At 41.9% G+C, this 16,760-nt stretch overlaps 1 protein-coding gene across 3 annotated transcripts in view; it reads left to right on the forward strand.

Moving 5' to 3' along the window:
• The window catches only part of ATP9A (ATPase phospholipid transporting 9A (putative)), a 97,262-nt gene extending 82,476 nt beyond the window's left edge, over positions 1–14,786 (forward strand). For all 3 annotated transcript variants that reach the window (XM_081011074.1, XM_081011072.1, XM_081011073.1), the window contains exons 24-28: positions 695–759; positions 2,618–2,726; positions 2,849–2,906; positions 6,257–6,460; positions 9,451–14,786. In XM_081011074.1, coding sequence (XP_080867200.1) covers positions 695–759; positions 2,618–2,726; positions 2,849–2,906; positions 6,257–6,460; positions 9,451–9,587 — 573 coding nt within the window. In that variant the 3' untranslated portion in view covers positions 9,588–14,786. The remainder of the gene's footprint in view (positions 1–694; positions 760–2,617; positions 2,727–2,848; positions 2,907–6,256; positions 6,461–9,450) is intronic.
• Positions 14,787–16,760: the final 1,974 nt, after the last annotated feature.

Below are 16,760 nucleotides of genomic sequence, written 5' to 3' on the forward strand. Positions count from 1 at the left end.
GGAAAGCCAATATAGGAATCCGCAGTTGTTGTTGAACTATAATTTCCACCATTCCTGGCTGTTGGCCATGCTGGCTGGCTGGCTGATGGGAGCTGGAGTCAAACAACATCTGGAAAGCCATAGATGAGAGAGAGCTCAGTTGATAAAGCATGAGACACTTCATCTTGGGTTCGTGGGTTCAAGCCCCATATTGGGTGAAAGATTCCCCTCACTGCAGGAGGTTGGACTAGATGATCCTTGTGGTCCCTTTCAACTCTACAATTCTGTAAAATCGCCATCCCTGATTTAAAGCCCGCAGCTGACAGACTGTAAAGAAAACATGTAGATTAGTGTTCATTGAAAACCAGGTACTCAGGCTGTCTGACAAAATGCACCAAATGCATTTGCCAAATAAGCATTGTAGCTTTTTGAAACTATATGCAGTGCCTGTTTTGCTAGGGGATAAAGTGGGGTGTATTTAAATGCCATGAGCAGCAATCCCTTCTGCAAATCACTTTTAGCTCTTTGGGTGTAATGGGGGAGGAAGCCACATGTCTGCCTTCAGTCCCCAAGTGGCGAGTTCCAATCTTGCTCTGCTTCTGTGAATTGCCACAGAATTCCTATTGCCATGTGAGCTATCTGGATGGATCATTGCTGTTGAACACATCTTTGCTTCGAAGCCTAAAGAGTCTTTCCATTTTTGTTTGTTCTGCAGGCTGTTTTTTCTTCGGTATTCTACTTTGCATCCATCCCTCTCTACCAGGGCTTCCTCATTATTGGGTAAGAACCAAACACCCCCCCCCAAAAAAAATATGTGACTAGGAAGTCTGAAATACAAGGAGGCTAGTTTTGAAATCCTCGTATGTCTGGAAGCGTTCACATCCTTGTGTGTCGCTGTCTACAATGTGGACTGCCTTCCTTCCTGCTATAGCTGCTGTTATCAGAATAAGAGATGAGACTTTGAAGGCTCACATTTTCAAAGCAGCAATTAATCCCGCAATCATGATAAGCACATGGATCTTATTAGGACCAATTTCAGCTCTTATGGCAACTTTTATTTGAGGACCAGGAAGAAAAGGTTTAATTTGCTCAGCAGTCCCTCTTTTGGAAGAAAAGCAGGATGTAAATTTTAAAACTAGTAAATTAACCTGGGCAGCCAATGCTTTTCTAACATGAGCCCTTTTTTTTTATTCAAGAAAGCCCAACAGATACGTGTGTCCCACTTCACATGTTTCTGGCCTAAGGTCTGTCATTGTAGCAGAAGAATTAAGACTGAGCATTGGCTGAGCATTGGCAAACATTGGTTTTCAGTGTTAGGGCCTGTGTCTTAGACAACATCACACATTTCACGGCAGCACAACGAAATTTCCCTTAAAGTCTGTTTTTGTCAGGGAGGAGCAGCTAGGTCTAACCCCTGATGAGTGGCTCCATGTGATATCTATTCTTTGCAAATGTGTTTGCCACATTTATGCTTTTAGATCGCACATAAAACACATTGCACTTTTTTTAGAGAGAGAGAGAGAGATGCATTTCAGATGTGAAGCAGCGCTTGGACACCAGCCTCAGGGTGGGGTTGTAGTTCAGCAGTAGGACACATGCCTGGGATGGAGAAGGTTGGGGGCAGGATTCAATCTATGGCATTCCCATTTAAAGGGGTCAGGTGACAAGACAATGGACAAGACTTCTACCTGAGACTGTAGAAAGCCAGTCAGAGTTGACAATACTGGTATGAGTGGCTAAATATTATGATGTGGCAAATTCCTATGATATCCTATTTATAACAGGAGCTTTCATTTCACTTTTGTTTTTCCTTTCCTGAAGCATGCACTTCCATCCCCTGGAATATGAATGTTCAAGGCTGTTTAAAAACGAGAGTTTTGTGGGGTTTAATTATGCATTTGTGAAATGACACCCATGCATTTGTTGTGCCCTCCAATTATTTTATGCAGTACACTGATAATAGAGACAGGGAAACTGACTATGCATGGGATTGTGGATTAGCCAGAATTTGGGATCCAGGCTATTAGCCTTGCACAAATGAAATTAGAAATGCATGCCTTTGCATGGAACTCATATATATATATATATATATATATATATATATATATATATGGTGGTGGCTATTAGCTAGAAACATTTTTAAAAGAAGCTCTGGGTGGTATCCAATGCACTCATTCTGTTGGCAAAGGAGTTCTTGCTTGTACTTTGGAGCTTTTCCTCCCATCTCCTCCCTGTGTGTGCACCCTGCTCCAGAGGGTGGGGGAACCCCCAGAACAAATTTAGGGGGTTTGTGGAGGAGAAGGCGAGGGAAGGGAAGTTATACTGTGCAAGTGAGAATCCTTGTACTGCCTTAACAAGTTACTTGGTTCTGCATTGGATACAACCCTCTGTGGAGGGGGAGAGGTGAGAAGAGGCTTAAACTTCATTGCTGATCTCATCCTGGGTCGAACCCAAACCCTTTAAGTGGCCAATAACATTCAATTGCGAGAGACAGCATAGAGAAATGTAGAAATCAAGAAAAACAACTCTCCCCATTCTGCTTATGTTTGCCACCCCTCAGTCCGATTTGTCGAGGTGGGAGAGGAGGTGTTGAATCCATGTGGAAATCAATGGGGATCTCTTCTGTTGTTGCTTTCAGGTATTCTACACTCTATACTATGTTTCCAGTGTTCTCTTTAGTGCTGGACAAAGATGTCAAATCAGAAGTTGCCATGCTGTACCCAGAACTCTACAAAGATCTTCTGAAGGTTTGATACATCTTGTGTTGTGTTTTCATCTTTTGTCTTCAGGTTTATGCTCAAGATCACATACAGAAATGTGCATCAGACTGACGTTCATTTTGTTTTCCTGTCCTCTTTCATTTCTTTAGGGAAGGCCCTTATCATACAAGACATTTTTGATATGGGTTTTGATAAGCATTTACCAAGGTAAGAGACTGTCTGTCCGGGTACCTCTCAGTGAATTGTTTGAAATGAATTGTTCAAATCTCATATTTTCCCAGATTTGGTGGAAACAACAAACACTGACTTGAATAAGCAAAACTACTAAATTGAATATTTGTGCATAATAAATTCTGGTTTTTATAGGGTTGGAAGAGAGACAATGAGCTCTGCAGAGATTTATATCTACACAAACACATGCTCATTCCCTGACCACTGGAAGTCCTTCTCAGTTTCCTTCTGGCTTCTCAGATTTCCCCAGACATTGGCTGCAATCCTGCTTCCTCCATGTGCAGAGAGCAGCCTGCAGAGGGGCTGTCAGGGTGGTGGTCTGGAGACAAGAGCAGCTCAGTCTCCTGTGTCTACCTGAGCCATGAGGCCAAGGAACCAAGCCATGATCAGCAGCTTTGTAGGACTGGGTAGAACCCTATCTAGCTCTAACATCACCTGACCTCTGTAGAGTGGTCCATTCTAATACAACCATTAACAGTAATGACAATGCAGCTCAGCAAAGACTAAGCCAACAGGTGCCTCCTCCAGCAAACCAGTCATAACAGCACAGAGCACACAGAGCTTACTGCTTCTGCTACAGCCTAAGTGAATTGCTCATGCTGCCTTTCTATAGAGGCTCCCATTGAACCCTACTGTGCCATGTCCAGGTCATCATTAGCACTCTCGATGCATCCCTTCTCTGCGTGGTATAGATGTTAGAGTGTCAGACTTGGACCTGGGAGACCAGAGTTCAAATCCCCACTCAGCCATGAAACTCACTGGGTGACCTTGGGTCAGTCACTCATTCTTGGGCTACATTGAAAGGCCTACACTGAAAGACCTAGATTGGCTCCTAGCACGTTTCCGAGCACAATTCAAAGTGTTGGTGCCAGTGTTCAAAACTCCCATTGTTCGAGGTGCATTTTGTGACAGGGAATTTCATTAGCGCGAGCAGTTTCTGAGCTCTGGGCTCAGTACTGCATCTAAGATTTCAGATTAAAACTGCAGAGTGAAGGAAAGGAGGACCTGTTTCTGCCTCCTATTCTCTGAAGACTGGAGAAGAGATCCTCTTAAGAATATTAGGGGCGGGCGGGCAGGGAAAGGACTAGACCATGTGAAAAATGAACATAATATTTTAGCTGCAGTTCATTCATTTTCAGCAATGTATTCTTGTTATAAAAAAGCATGCCTAGACATTCCGTTGTTACACCCATAACCTAGGATTAAGGTGCCATTTAGCTCCTAGTTTTCATATCTCAGTTTCTAACACTGGTTGGTGCTGATCTTTAAAGCCCCAAATGGGTTTGGCCCTGTATATCTGAAGGAGCATTTTCAGCCCCATTTTTCATACCCGGACACTGAGGTCCAGCTCCGAGGGCCTTCTGGCGGTTCCCTCATTGCGAGAAGTGAAGCTACAGGGAACCAGGCAAAGGGCCTTCTCAATAGTGTCACCCACCCTGTGGAACACCCTCCCATCAGATATCAAGGAGATGAATAACTGTATAACCTTTAGAAGACACCTGAAGGAAGCCCTGTATAGGGAAGCTTTTTAAGGTTTAATATTTTATTATGTTTTTATATATGTTGGAAACCGCCCAGAGTGGCTGGGGCAACAAATTCAAATGGTCAGGATACAAAATAATAACTTATTATTATTATTATTATTATTATTATTATTATTTTATTTTATTTTATTTTATTAGCTACCTCACAGAGTTGGGGGTATGTGTTTTCTGCTCTGACCTATTTGAAGGGAAGCTGGGATATAAATGTAAGTTTGAGAAAGTACATAACTGATGGCTGGATGCTTCAATGTGAGGCTCAGGATGGATTTGCTGTGCGGTTAATGCTTTAGATGTAATGTCACAAAAAACATCAGTGAGTGTTGCAGGGGGGACCATAATGGCTTCCCAGGAAGCTGTTCTGCTCCCTTTGCTCTGCATAGCAGCCATTGTCCATCAGTTAACTTCACATTCAGAGGGGCTAAGTTATACCCAGTTCATTGATTGCCTTTTTAATTGGAAAAGGAGGACCAGGAATATATTACATTTTAAGAGGGTCAGAGAAGAATTGGAGAGTTGGCTGCAACAGCAATTACTTTTCAAGGGCTAAATCAATACTATAGAGCAGTGTCTTGGCCTTCGCAGAGATCACACAGCTCCCGGACAGTCAGAAAGAGTGAGACATCGTGGGAAAGCTTTCCAGGCCAAGAGCCTTCTCCTGTTACATTCTGTTGGTCAGATGACCTCACCCCTTGATGGATCACACCATGCAATTTTGGCTAGTAGTTATCGCTCAAGATCAGGGATGGCCCAAAACTGAGCAGTACCCAGATGGTGGAAAATTTACTCCCTGGGTCTGTGTTTTATGGCTTGATCTTGAGTCACTGGTAGAATTGTTCTTCAAACAAGCATAATGTGATGTCTGTGGATTAGTCATCAGTACAGATTACTCATGCTGATGACATGAGTTATGTCTGCAGCTGAGGATCTGGGACGTTGTGTAGCTATTCTCAGATCAGCCAGAAGTAGGATGCAAAGTGATTCTCAGTCTTTCTCTCCCTAACCATTCTCAAAAAATACGTTTCCTTGAACATAAGTCCTACTGAGTTCATTGAGACTTCTTAACATGCTTAAGACTGGTAACAAAATTAGCTTCAGAATCTCACTACAGCCATGAACACACTGAGAAATCTTGGTCAAACTCCTCTCTCTCTCTCAGCCTAACCTGCCCCCACCTTCAGTGTGTGAATATTATTACAGGTCTACCGAGTTGCAGGGCTTTTGTAAGTTTAGCCAGGATAATATGTCAGAAGGGGAGAACCTGTGGCCATCCAACCTGTTGCTGGACCATTGACCCTAGCAGCATGGCCCAGTGGTGAGGGATGATGGGAAGCGTAGTCAACAACACATGGAGGGCCAAAGGTTCCTCGCCTCTGATGTATTATGCTGGTTAATAATATAATTGGTCATAGGAATAAGTGTTTTGAAAACTCTATAGCTACTGTATAATATTAAGATACTGTCTAGCACAGGCATAGGCAAACTCTGGCTCTCCAGATGCTTGGGACTACAACTCCCATCATTCCTAGCCAGCATCACTAGTGGTCAAGGATGATGGGAGTTGTAGTCCAACAACATCTGGGGACCCACAGGTTGAGAACCACTGAGCTAGAGGAAGGAAGGAAGTCTTCTGTATTTTCTTGTTCATGGAAGGGTCATAGCTCTGACTAGCAAGTCCCACTGATTTCAGGGAGACCGCTCAAAGTCTGGATCCAACCCACTCACTGTATTTTTTACATTTTTGTAATTTATTTAACCCCTCCTTTCTCTTTCGTCCACTTGCAGGCAGCATCATTATGTATGGCGCATTGCTGCTCTTTGAATCTGAGTTTGTCCACATTGTGGCTATTTCCTTCACATCCTTGATCCTCACTGAGCTGTTGATGGTGGCGCTGACAATCCAGACGTGGCATTGGCTCATGATAGTGGCAGAACTACTCAGCCTTTCCTGCTACATTGCCTCGCTGGTCTTCTTGCACGAGTTTATTGGTAATAGCTGTTGCTCTGAATTTCTCAAAACATCTTCGGTCAAATGTAAAGCCAGGGCTAGTTTTGGAAGCCAAGGTACTTCTGGAAATGGATTTAGGGCATGGGCTCTAGGGCAGCTAGAATTAAAGAACTGACCGTCTTCAATATTGAAAGCAAGCGGGGTGCCATGTGGATTTTCCATCCCATACTCCAAATGTTCAACTGCAAACCCATGAATTGTAATGGGCGAAGAAAGTGATGAATTGGTGTTAGAGCAGATGTAGAAAACCTGTGATCTACAAGGCTGCCAAGACAGTTAATTTCATTCATTAGCCCATTGATAGGTCAAGATGGTGATGGGCAGTTACAAGCTACTGTTGTAAGTTTTTGCAAAGGAGTCACCCCTATCCTATAAAAACATTAGCATAAGTAAAGCCCTCTTGTATCAGTCCAAGAGGCCTGTCCCCCACAGTAGCCAACATATTTTATTCATTTGCTTACTATGAATGAAGGCCACCCTTCATTCACAAGGTGCCAAAATACAGGCAGTTAAAATTAAAAAATAATATTTAAAAGCAGCAAACACAATTTCCATACAAGTAAAATGGCAGCCACAATAGAAATCCAATCCGATCTACCTCTCCCTTACCCAAGAGCCTGAGCAAAGAGGCAAGTCTTCGGCTGATGATGAAATGACAACTGGGTCATGCTGAGACACACTTCAGAGGGAAGGCTGTTCCCAAGGCATGGGGCCACCACCATGAGAATTCACCGCAGATCTTAGAGATGGCTAACAATAGCCCTCTCCTTGTAGTAATATAGAAAAGCCTGCTAAGGTCTCTTTTTTTGCATCCATTATTAGTCTAATCTTTCAGTGGAAATGGAAAAAAAAGGAAGTCATGGAAGGGCTGACAGAACAGGGGGAAACGTAAGGAAAATAACTGCTAATTTGCAGAGCGGTCTAAAATTGCAATGAAACAATATATCTACCTCCATTCCAAAATATGCAGCTGTCAATGCTGAATTAAAAGTTGTGTTTCCAGAACTTCAACTATGAAAATTCATTTCCCCCCCTTTGAAGACCTTAGTGTGACGCTCTTGTCAGTTTACTTTCAACTTTGTGTTTGCTTTCTGCAAAGATTGAAAACTTGCTACTAGTTACCCACTTTCATTTAGAAATTCAAAGCATAAGTAACATTGTTGTCGTATTTTAGCAATCGCATTTTAAATATGGAAGCTTGATTTTTTTTTTAATTGTATACTGTATTTTAGTATGATTCCATTGCTGTTTTAAGAGGATCCAGTTCCTCTTTTACAGCTAACCTGAAATTATTTTATTGAAACGGCACTTTAGGCAGTTAGCTACTTCATCAGAGTGGAACTGATGAAATTCGTTCATGGAATGTTTACACCCAGTTTTAATTTTTTTTTAAGGGCATTTAAGTATGCTTTGAAAAGGGGCTGTGCTTTCTTCTCAAATTTGTGTTATAAAAAAGCTAAGAAAAGTACTTCTGATACTGTATTCTAACAGTACAATCTTATACATGTCTACTCAGAAGTGAGCCCTGTTCCTATCAATGGGACTTCCAGGAAAATGTGGCATTTTCCAATGTTAAGTTCATAATATACATAAATGTCCCTTCAAAGTTGGAGGAAAACTGAGTGTGAGCATTCCATTACTTTATTCTTTTCTTTGAACTTGTATTTGCTTTAAAAAATAATATATTTAGCAGAACAATACATTTAACAAACCATGCTACACATGGAAATTTTGAAAAGTAATTATTTAAGGGTCAAAAAATACCAACCTTTAAACATCCCAACAATAAACACACGAAATGCTGTATTGAAGCAGCAGCAACACTGTAATAAATATGCTGGAGCCCTCAATGTGTTCCTTTTTATATCTGCATGTATTAAAAAAACAATTCCTGGCCCACATTGAACACTTGTGCTTGCGGGGGGGGGGGGCAATTTTGGTGGCTTCTTATTAACATTTCTAAGTTACACCTCACAGTTGTACTCCAGTTAAGCTGCCAAAGTAGAGGAACGACCTGCAAAAGCCCATCTTACTTTTGGGTAGTAAAATGATTTCAGTTAGCTTTAAATGTACAGCTGGACTCCTTGAAGTAAGCATGTTTATTAAATAGGGACACGGGGGCGCTGTGGTCTAAACCACTGAGCCTCTGGGGCTTGCCGACCAGAAGGTCACCGGTTTGAATCCATAAGCTCCCGTTTCTCTCTCCAAGCTTCTGCCAACCTAGCAGTTTGAAAGCACACCAGTGCAAGTAGATAAATAGGTACCACTGCAGCGGGAAGGTAAATGGCGTTTTTGTGTGCTCTGGCACTTGTCATGGTGTCCTGTTGCGCCAGAAGCGGTTTAGTTATGCTGGCAGCATGACCCGGAAACAGGGCCGGATTTAGGTTTGATGAGGCCCTAAGCCACTGAAGGTAATGGGGCCCATTATATGTCCAGCTGTCCTTTGCCAGCAACAAATTGTCACTGTTTTTTGTGTTGAATAAATGCTATATGGTAATTTATGGGCCTAATAGGTATCTAAAGCCATTTGCGCATAACAAAATATGTATTTTATCAAAGTAATTGTTGAACGGAAATACAGTTTCAGTTTAGAAGTATATTAATAGTGAAAGACAATGAAGAAGAAGTATATTTTTGGTGGGGGGGGCAAGAGAGTGGGGCCCTAAGCTTTATCTTGTTTAGCTTATAGGTAAATCTGCCCAGAAAGCTGTCTGCAAACACCGGCCCCCTCAGCCTGAAATGAGCGTCACACCCCATAGTCGCTTTTGACTGGACTTAACTGTCCAGGGGTCCTTTACCTTTTTATTACATATTATTAAATAAATAAATAAAGTTGCATGGCTTGCTATTTAGTTAGGGTGCATGCATACGGCTCTGTTCTGTTGAACATATTGTGATGTGTGTTTTTCTTCTCCTTCCTCCCCCTCAACATGCCTCCTATATGAACCATTCTCTCTTTCTTCTCTTGCAGATGTTTACTTCATTGCAACCTTATCATTCTTGTGGAAGGTGACAGTAATCACTCTGGTCAGCTGTCTTCCCCTCTACTTCCTAAAGTATCTGAGGCGAAGATTTTCTCCCCCAAGCTATTCAAAACTCACTTCGTAGGTGGTTCTACCAGTGGAGCAGAGACTACTTCTCGCCCCCCCCCAACCCTCTTTTTCTTTTTGCACAAAATAAATGTGTGTTCCTCATAGTAACGGTTATGTCCAATGGTTGCAAATGGATCATGCACTGGCTAGAGAATGTTTCCGAAAGACTGAAATAACTGGCAGTGCAGCAGAAACAGCCAAGTAAACCGGAGAACTTACATATGTGATCCAGGTTGTTTTTTTTTTTGTCAACTTTATATTTATTTTAACTGATAATAAATGCATGTAACTGGAAAGAAGAATTGGCTTCCAGTGGGCAATTACTGGAATGGGTTTACTTGGGAAGTACTATGTAAGCTATTGATGTGACAAATTTTTCAAACGAATTCCCCCCCCCCTTTTTTTAATTTCCTCATGTCATTTTTATATTACTATTTATCTTTTTAGTTCAGGTCCTAGTTTATAAGCATTTTGTATATCTCGGGAAATACTTTAGAATGGGTGAAACCACATGCTCACAGGCAACTTTAGCCATGCTGACCTCTTTTGATGTGTTCCAATGCAAACCAGAGCTCCAAATTTCAGCTAAGATTTCTTTAATCTGCAAAATGGAAACAAACAAAAAAGCCACAGTGCGTCTTTTCTGCTCTGAAGTTGTCCAATTATTTTTAACGGGGATTGACGCTGGTAAAAGAGAGGTTCTGTTTTATTAAATGGTACCATTTTCTTGGGAGAATACTTTTGTGTCATCCAAACTGCCGGTGCGTCGTTAACGTTATAACAACCAGAACTAAGGCAAACATGGGGTTCCCACCCCATATTCACATAATTAATGCTTATGACCAAGGGTGCCAATTTGAATAAAATATTGGGGAGGAGGGGGCTTGTAAGCCCCTCCCTGCGTGATCAATCACAACAAGGTGCACACACCGCATTTGAATGGCAGTGCCCATCCACTTTGTGGTGGTGCAGCCCCTTCAAATATTTTCTTGCCGGGGCTGAAGTCTCCAGGGCCCCTGGGAGTTGGCTTCTGTGTGTGAGACTACCACTAACCTTGGGCTCCAGGTGGGTAGCCTTTGCTGTACACTGCGGCCGCAGCACAGTTTGAGGAAGGAGTGGGCAGGTGCTTCCTGCATGGCCGATGGGGTTGGGGAAGAGATGTTTGACACCTCCCCTTCCTGACCATGCCAGGATGCTGGCTGGATCCTGTCCTATGGGGGGGCAAGGCGGGCATGCCCCCACTGTATTTAAGGGGGTGGCCTGCTGTGGGTCACCATGAGAGTGGAAGGGCTTTTGCAGGGAGAATCGGGGATGCAATACCTAACCATGTTAGACACATTCCTCCAGCCACCGTCACCCCCCTCCTCCTGTTTTCACCTAGCGGGGAGCAGGTGATGGAGAGAACGAGACCTGCAGAAATAAAGACTTTGCAGAAGGGACTGAAAAGGAGAATTGACACATGGGGGAAAGGGTTAAGCACTCTCTCCTTCCTCCTGCTGATTCTCCCCTGCAAATGTTCACCACAGAGCTCCCACGTTACCACTAACTAGCAAATATATACTTGCTGAGATCATACAGATTCCATTCTCACATGCAGGTTTCGTTTGGCTCATCCAATGGAGCGAAGCAGTGTTTCTTCCTGCTCTGTGCAAATGTACACAGCAGGTGACTGCCCCAGATGGGGCTAGCAATATGAGTATCACTGTTGTATCAGAATAAACACCTTAACCTTCATCAACGTTTTGGAAGGAAACCAGCTGCTAATTGCCCCCTTTGAAAAATATCTGAAATGTTATTCTGCAGAAGTGTAACAGATGTATCGGATTGTAATAGAGATGTAACAGAATCACAAGGGAAAGTTCATGGGATACTGGTTATTTTCTGTAAAGCTTTTTAAAAGTTTCTTATTAGCACTGAACTGCACGTTTTATATTTTTCACCGGACTGTACCACTTTGGACTGCAGATGTGGACTTGTGCTTGGATGTTCTTTTCCATGTAAAAACAACAGTGGCTTTCAGCATGCAGACAAAGCTCATCCACACTTCTCTTTCCCCTGCGATTTCCAGGCATGGGTCCAAGAGGTTTTTCTTCTGTCCTGCCACTTTCCCAATAAAAAAACACCCTTGTTTACTGCTGAATCTGAACAAACGTCATGCCGCAGAAAATCCGATTGTTCCGATTCAGCAGTAAATGTGACGTGTAAAAGGGAAGTGTATCTGCAGGTGAGAAGGTTATTCATTTCTACATTCGGTTCAGAGTTGTGTACAGTCGTACCTTGGTTTTTCAAACAGCTTAGTTCTGGCTTCTGAACGCCGCAAACCCGGAAGTGACTGTTCTGGTTTGCGAACTATTTTTGGGAGCCGAAGGTCCGATGCAGCTTCCGATTGAGTTGCCAGAAGCTCCTGCAGCCAATCAGAAGCTGTGCCCGAGTTTTCAAACGTTTTTGGATGTCAAATGGACTTCTAGAATGGATTCCGTTTGAGAACCAAAGTACAACTGTGCTTCAAGATCCTTGGGCCATTTAAGAGAAGTCCAATCAAATTAGTGGGTGTTCAGCACCGCAGTAACACATATAAGTCCATTTGAAATGCATTTCTGTAGGACTTGAGCATGTCTAACTCTGGGTTGTACAGATTTTTTCTTTTGGGGAGGATTCCATAAATACAGCATGGCCCGTAAATTTATATTCAGTTACTATATCCTCCTTCAACTTCTTTTATGGGTTGTCTTTGTCTAGAAAATAACACCTCCCTGAGTGTATAAGAGTGTCCTACAAGAAAACTGTGGTCACAGCCCCTGCGCAGCCCCTATTTAGATTTAATCGTTATTGTGCAAGACCATGTTGGTAGACTTTATAGATTTTTGGGGTTGTGTGTGTGTGTTTTTTAAATCAGTGAAGTTTACACTAAATAATGATCACTGAGCCATTAATGGCCACATTAACAAAGCCAGCAAAAAAGGGAACAAATTCTAATTAAGTTCAGTAATATTTATTGGACTAATGACGTAAGAAACTATTTTATTTAGTGGCAGTAATGTAACTATTAATGCTTTTTGTAAGACATGGAATCTCTTTGACCTGTTGTTATTCTGTAGATAACATCTTAGACAAGGTTGTAATCTGTGAAGTGTTTCTGAGTGGGTGCGACTTAATTTTGTGAGCGTGTCTTAATAAAAAAAAAATCACTGTTCAAAACAGCCTCTTGTACAACAAACTAGTAGCACCAGTTGATTTGTTTATTATTATTATAGCTTGATAGGATCTCCACAAAATTACCTTGGTTTTGGGGGGGATTGGAGCACAAATTGCACAAATTAATAATTCCACTGAGATCAGAACTTTTCTTCCCTCTTCTTTCTTTCTCCCCCCCACCTAAAAAAAATTATGTGTCATTATGACAAGGGAAATGGAATTATCCTTTCCTAAGCTACTTTAAATATGTGAAGCCTGGCAATCATACTTTGTGGCATGCAATCTGCTGGGAATGCCGGCACAATCTGAGTGTACTGAAATGGAAATTCGACAAAGGCACAGCTTGGAATGAATTGTTTCAATTGGGTTTACACTGGCAAACATCCCTATAGATTGTGTGTTCTATGTAGTATGATACAAGTCAGTTTGGCAGTTTTCCTTAAAATGGAGAAAGTGGTGCATTATGTAGATTGCTGATAAATACTCTTTCTCTTTGCAGCTGGTTACTAAAAACACTTATTTTTGCACTGATATGATGATCCTCTCCTCATGTTGCCGTTTCATTAAATGGAGATACAGCATCCGTTTTGTTTCTGATACTTTGTTGGTTATTCTCCCACTTCTGAATCATATGTTTGCCTGTATTCCTACAGCCTTTTTTCAGACAAGAATACAAGGTTGCAGTGCTGTGCAAACATATCTGGGAGTAAGTCCAACTGCATTCAGCGGGACCATTATCTGAATAAATGTGGATAAGATTTGGGCTATTAGCTACATTTTCATATTGGCACTATACTCCTGCTTGAAGCACCCAAAGGTAATAGGATCATAGCCTACCCCCAAATAATGGAAAATGCTGGAATAAGGGCCTGCAAAGTGAGGGCTGTGGTTGGGTTGTGGTTACTGCTTTGATTATACCCATACTTGAATGCCCAAACTCTTTAAAAAAAAAAAGTAAACTTGAAGTTCAGGAATTGGTACAGGCTTTGCATAGAAGAATTGCAATACTAATCACCCATTACGTCAGACATTATCCGTGAGGTGCCTATAGCAAAGGTGCAGCCATATTGCACACAGCATTAGATGAGACAGCCGCAAAGATACTGCATTTTCTCAGCAACAAGGTATTGTGGCTTGTGGCACTGAGCAATTTTGATATTTGCAGGCATTGGGAAGTTGTTGAGGTTTCGCATGACAAATGATTTAAGGGAAACAATCACACGTGAAGCTCCCTGACGGATTATATCTGTCGCCAGAATTGCCCTTCTTCTGTTCACGTTGGGGCAAATGTTCTCATACGTCACAACTGTTGCATTGGGCCTCCTCAGAAAATAGAGGATGAAAAGACAGAAATGCTCACCTAAATCTTCTGCCCAACATCTGTTGAATACTACACAGAACTTCTGACATATAATATCGGATATGGAACATTCTATCTGAAAATTTAGAAGGCTTTTCATGCACAGAAAACCCTTTTAAATTCTGGGCTTAATGTCCTCACTTTCTGTCTACAGCTTATGGGGCCAGTCTTTCGGTGTTCTCACCATTGCTTCTCCTTCTGCAAAAGGCAGCTCATGACATCTCAGATACCCTATGTTTCCTTAAGATATGGCACATAAATGCATGAGCAATACCATAATGAAATCTTATAGCCTGGTCTTCAGTGTCAGGAGCCAGCAGGAACACAAAGTATACTGGAACGAGTGTTGACCTAAAGCAGAGGGTAGGGTTAACATGCCCAGCAGTTGCAATTACCATAGTGTAAATTAAAAAGCAGGCTTTCTAAGATTACTGTTTCAGGATGTGGGTGAGGGTATTGCCTGCTAGCTTTTTGCTAGAGAGAGTAAAACCCCATTCCTGGGCATTCTCCATGGAACAATGCTAGGAAGGCTATACCACATTTCCCCTCAACATTTGAACTGGCTCTCAGATACTCCAAAGTGTTTGTCAACTGTGATCAAGTTGGTTACTGTCACCTAATAAAGTATGTATTTCCATACCTTTGGATGTGAAGCGGGGGGGGGGGGGGGAACATGTTTTCCTGTGTTGGGGAATATGGATTCTCTTGTCAAACTATTTGTGATGCTAATGTTTTGTACCTGTCCTCTTGTTAATTAAGATGTGCATATTCTTGATGCAAGAGAAATATAAAAGCAAATTATTGTCGTGTGCAGTTCTGTGTCGCAGATGTATATGAACTTTCAAAAAGGGAATGGTATAAAAACAGGTTTAAAAGAAATAAAATTTTATGCAACTTCATATCTAATTCCTGGCCTGTGAGTTGATGTCTTATTTTAGGCTGCTGTTCTTTCCAAAACATTAAAGCCGATTTTCTGTGGCCTGAAAGAAGACTGAAGGACAGAGAAAATACAGGAAGACAACAGTTCCATAACAGATGGAATTTAGATTCTTATGGGGCATTTAGATGCCCCATGAAAGAGTGAGTGAATACCACATGCCAATTCCACCTTAAAAACCTAGTGTGGGATTGCTCCTAAGAGGAACAGGAAATGGCTTAGAATCTCACACAGGGGAAGTCTATTCCCAGCAAAGGAGAAGACAAATAAGGATGGGAGAATTGGAATAGTGACAAGAGGAGAATAATTTTTGCCAAGAGGAGCAAGTGTAGATGGGACAGTTGTAAGGCTTGGTTCACAAACCAGCAGATTCCACTTGCAAATAGTCCCTCTCCGGCATGTGCCATAGCCATGATTGCAGTGGCGTAGCGTGGGGGGTGCAGGGGGGGCCGGCCGCACCGGGCGAAACATCGGGGGGCGCACTCGCACTCGCAGCTCTCTGCCCCTACGAAAATCCACGGGTTAGGGGGCGCAAATTACTTGCCTTGCCCCGGGTGCTGACAACGCACGCTACGCCACTGCATGATTGTGACTCACGTTGAGAAAAAAAAATAGAATGAACCAGCACCTTTAAAAATTAACATTGTGACTTGCAATAAAGCCTCGTAGTTTGGTTTCATGGCCAGATTGCTTTATTGGCGTAAACCATAATGTCTACTTCATGCATGGAAATCTTCCTCTTACTGAGTCAGACCACAAATCCATCTCACTTCGTATTATCCACATCGACTAGCAGTTGCAAAACGGGGACATTTCCTTGAGATGTTGGGGATTGAACCCACATCCTTTTGCATGCAAACTGACTGATACATGGCCCTTCCTACAGGTCAAATCTTCAGCACTGGCTACCTCTTCTTGATCATACAGTTGGTGCCAAATCCAGGTTTCCTGCCAATTCTTAAAAAGGCCTCAATGTACCAGCAGTTATTACTCATAACCACTTTCCCAAAAAGGCTGCAGAGTTTGGAACTGACATTACAAAGGTCAGTTCCGTATATTATCATAACCAGTCCTCATACGTATATGTTGGTCCCTGTTTCTTAATTAATTTGAGCAATCAAGATTCCCTGTTAATTTGCTGTGGAATATAGTAGAGCAAATGGATCTTCTACATTTGCCCACTAGGTGGAACTTGAGTATTGATTTAGGCTCTCTCAAACATGTGTTTTCTAGAACCAGTTAGTCCCAGAGTACCCAACTGTCCCAAAGTTACAGACCAGCAGCAGAAACAAAAAAGTCAGTTTTGTTTGCTTATAGGGCTGCTGTAACTTAGGCGATAGAAAACATAGTTTGCACAAATGAGCTCACAGATTCAATTCCGGGCACTGCCAATGATTTATTTTGTATATTTTTTAAAAAATGAATATCCCACACTTCACCCTAAGGTCATAGGGCAAATTATTGCATTTAGGTAGCAAATGCAAGGGACAGCCACAAAATGAAAATAATATATAATTTTTAAAAATATATAAATATGATAAAACAGAAAATTCTCAATTCTGCAAACATTCGCAAAAGTGAAAATGATGTTTAATCTCAGGTTCTGAGTTAAGTTTTTATTCTTTGACATGTAATTTCACTCATGACCTCTGAACTATGCCGTCAGAAACAACTGACCTCCTCTGTGAATTCATTGT

The sequence above is a fragment of the Podarcis pityusensis genome, assembly GCF_964106645.2.
Source record: "Podarcis pityusensis genome assembly, chromosome: 6".
NCBI lineage: Eukaryota > Metazoa > Chordata > Lepidosauria > Squamata > Lacertidae > Podarcis > Podarcis pityusensis.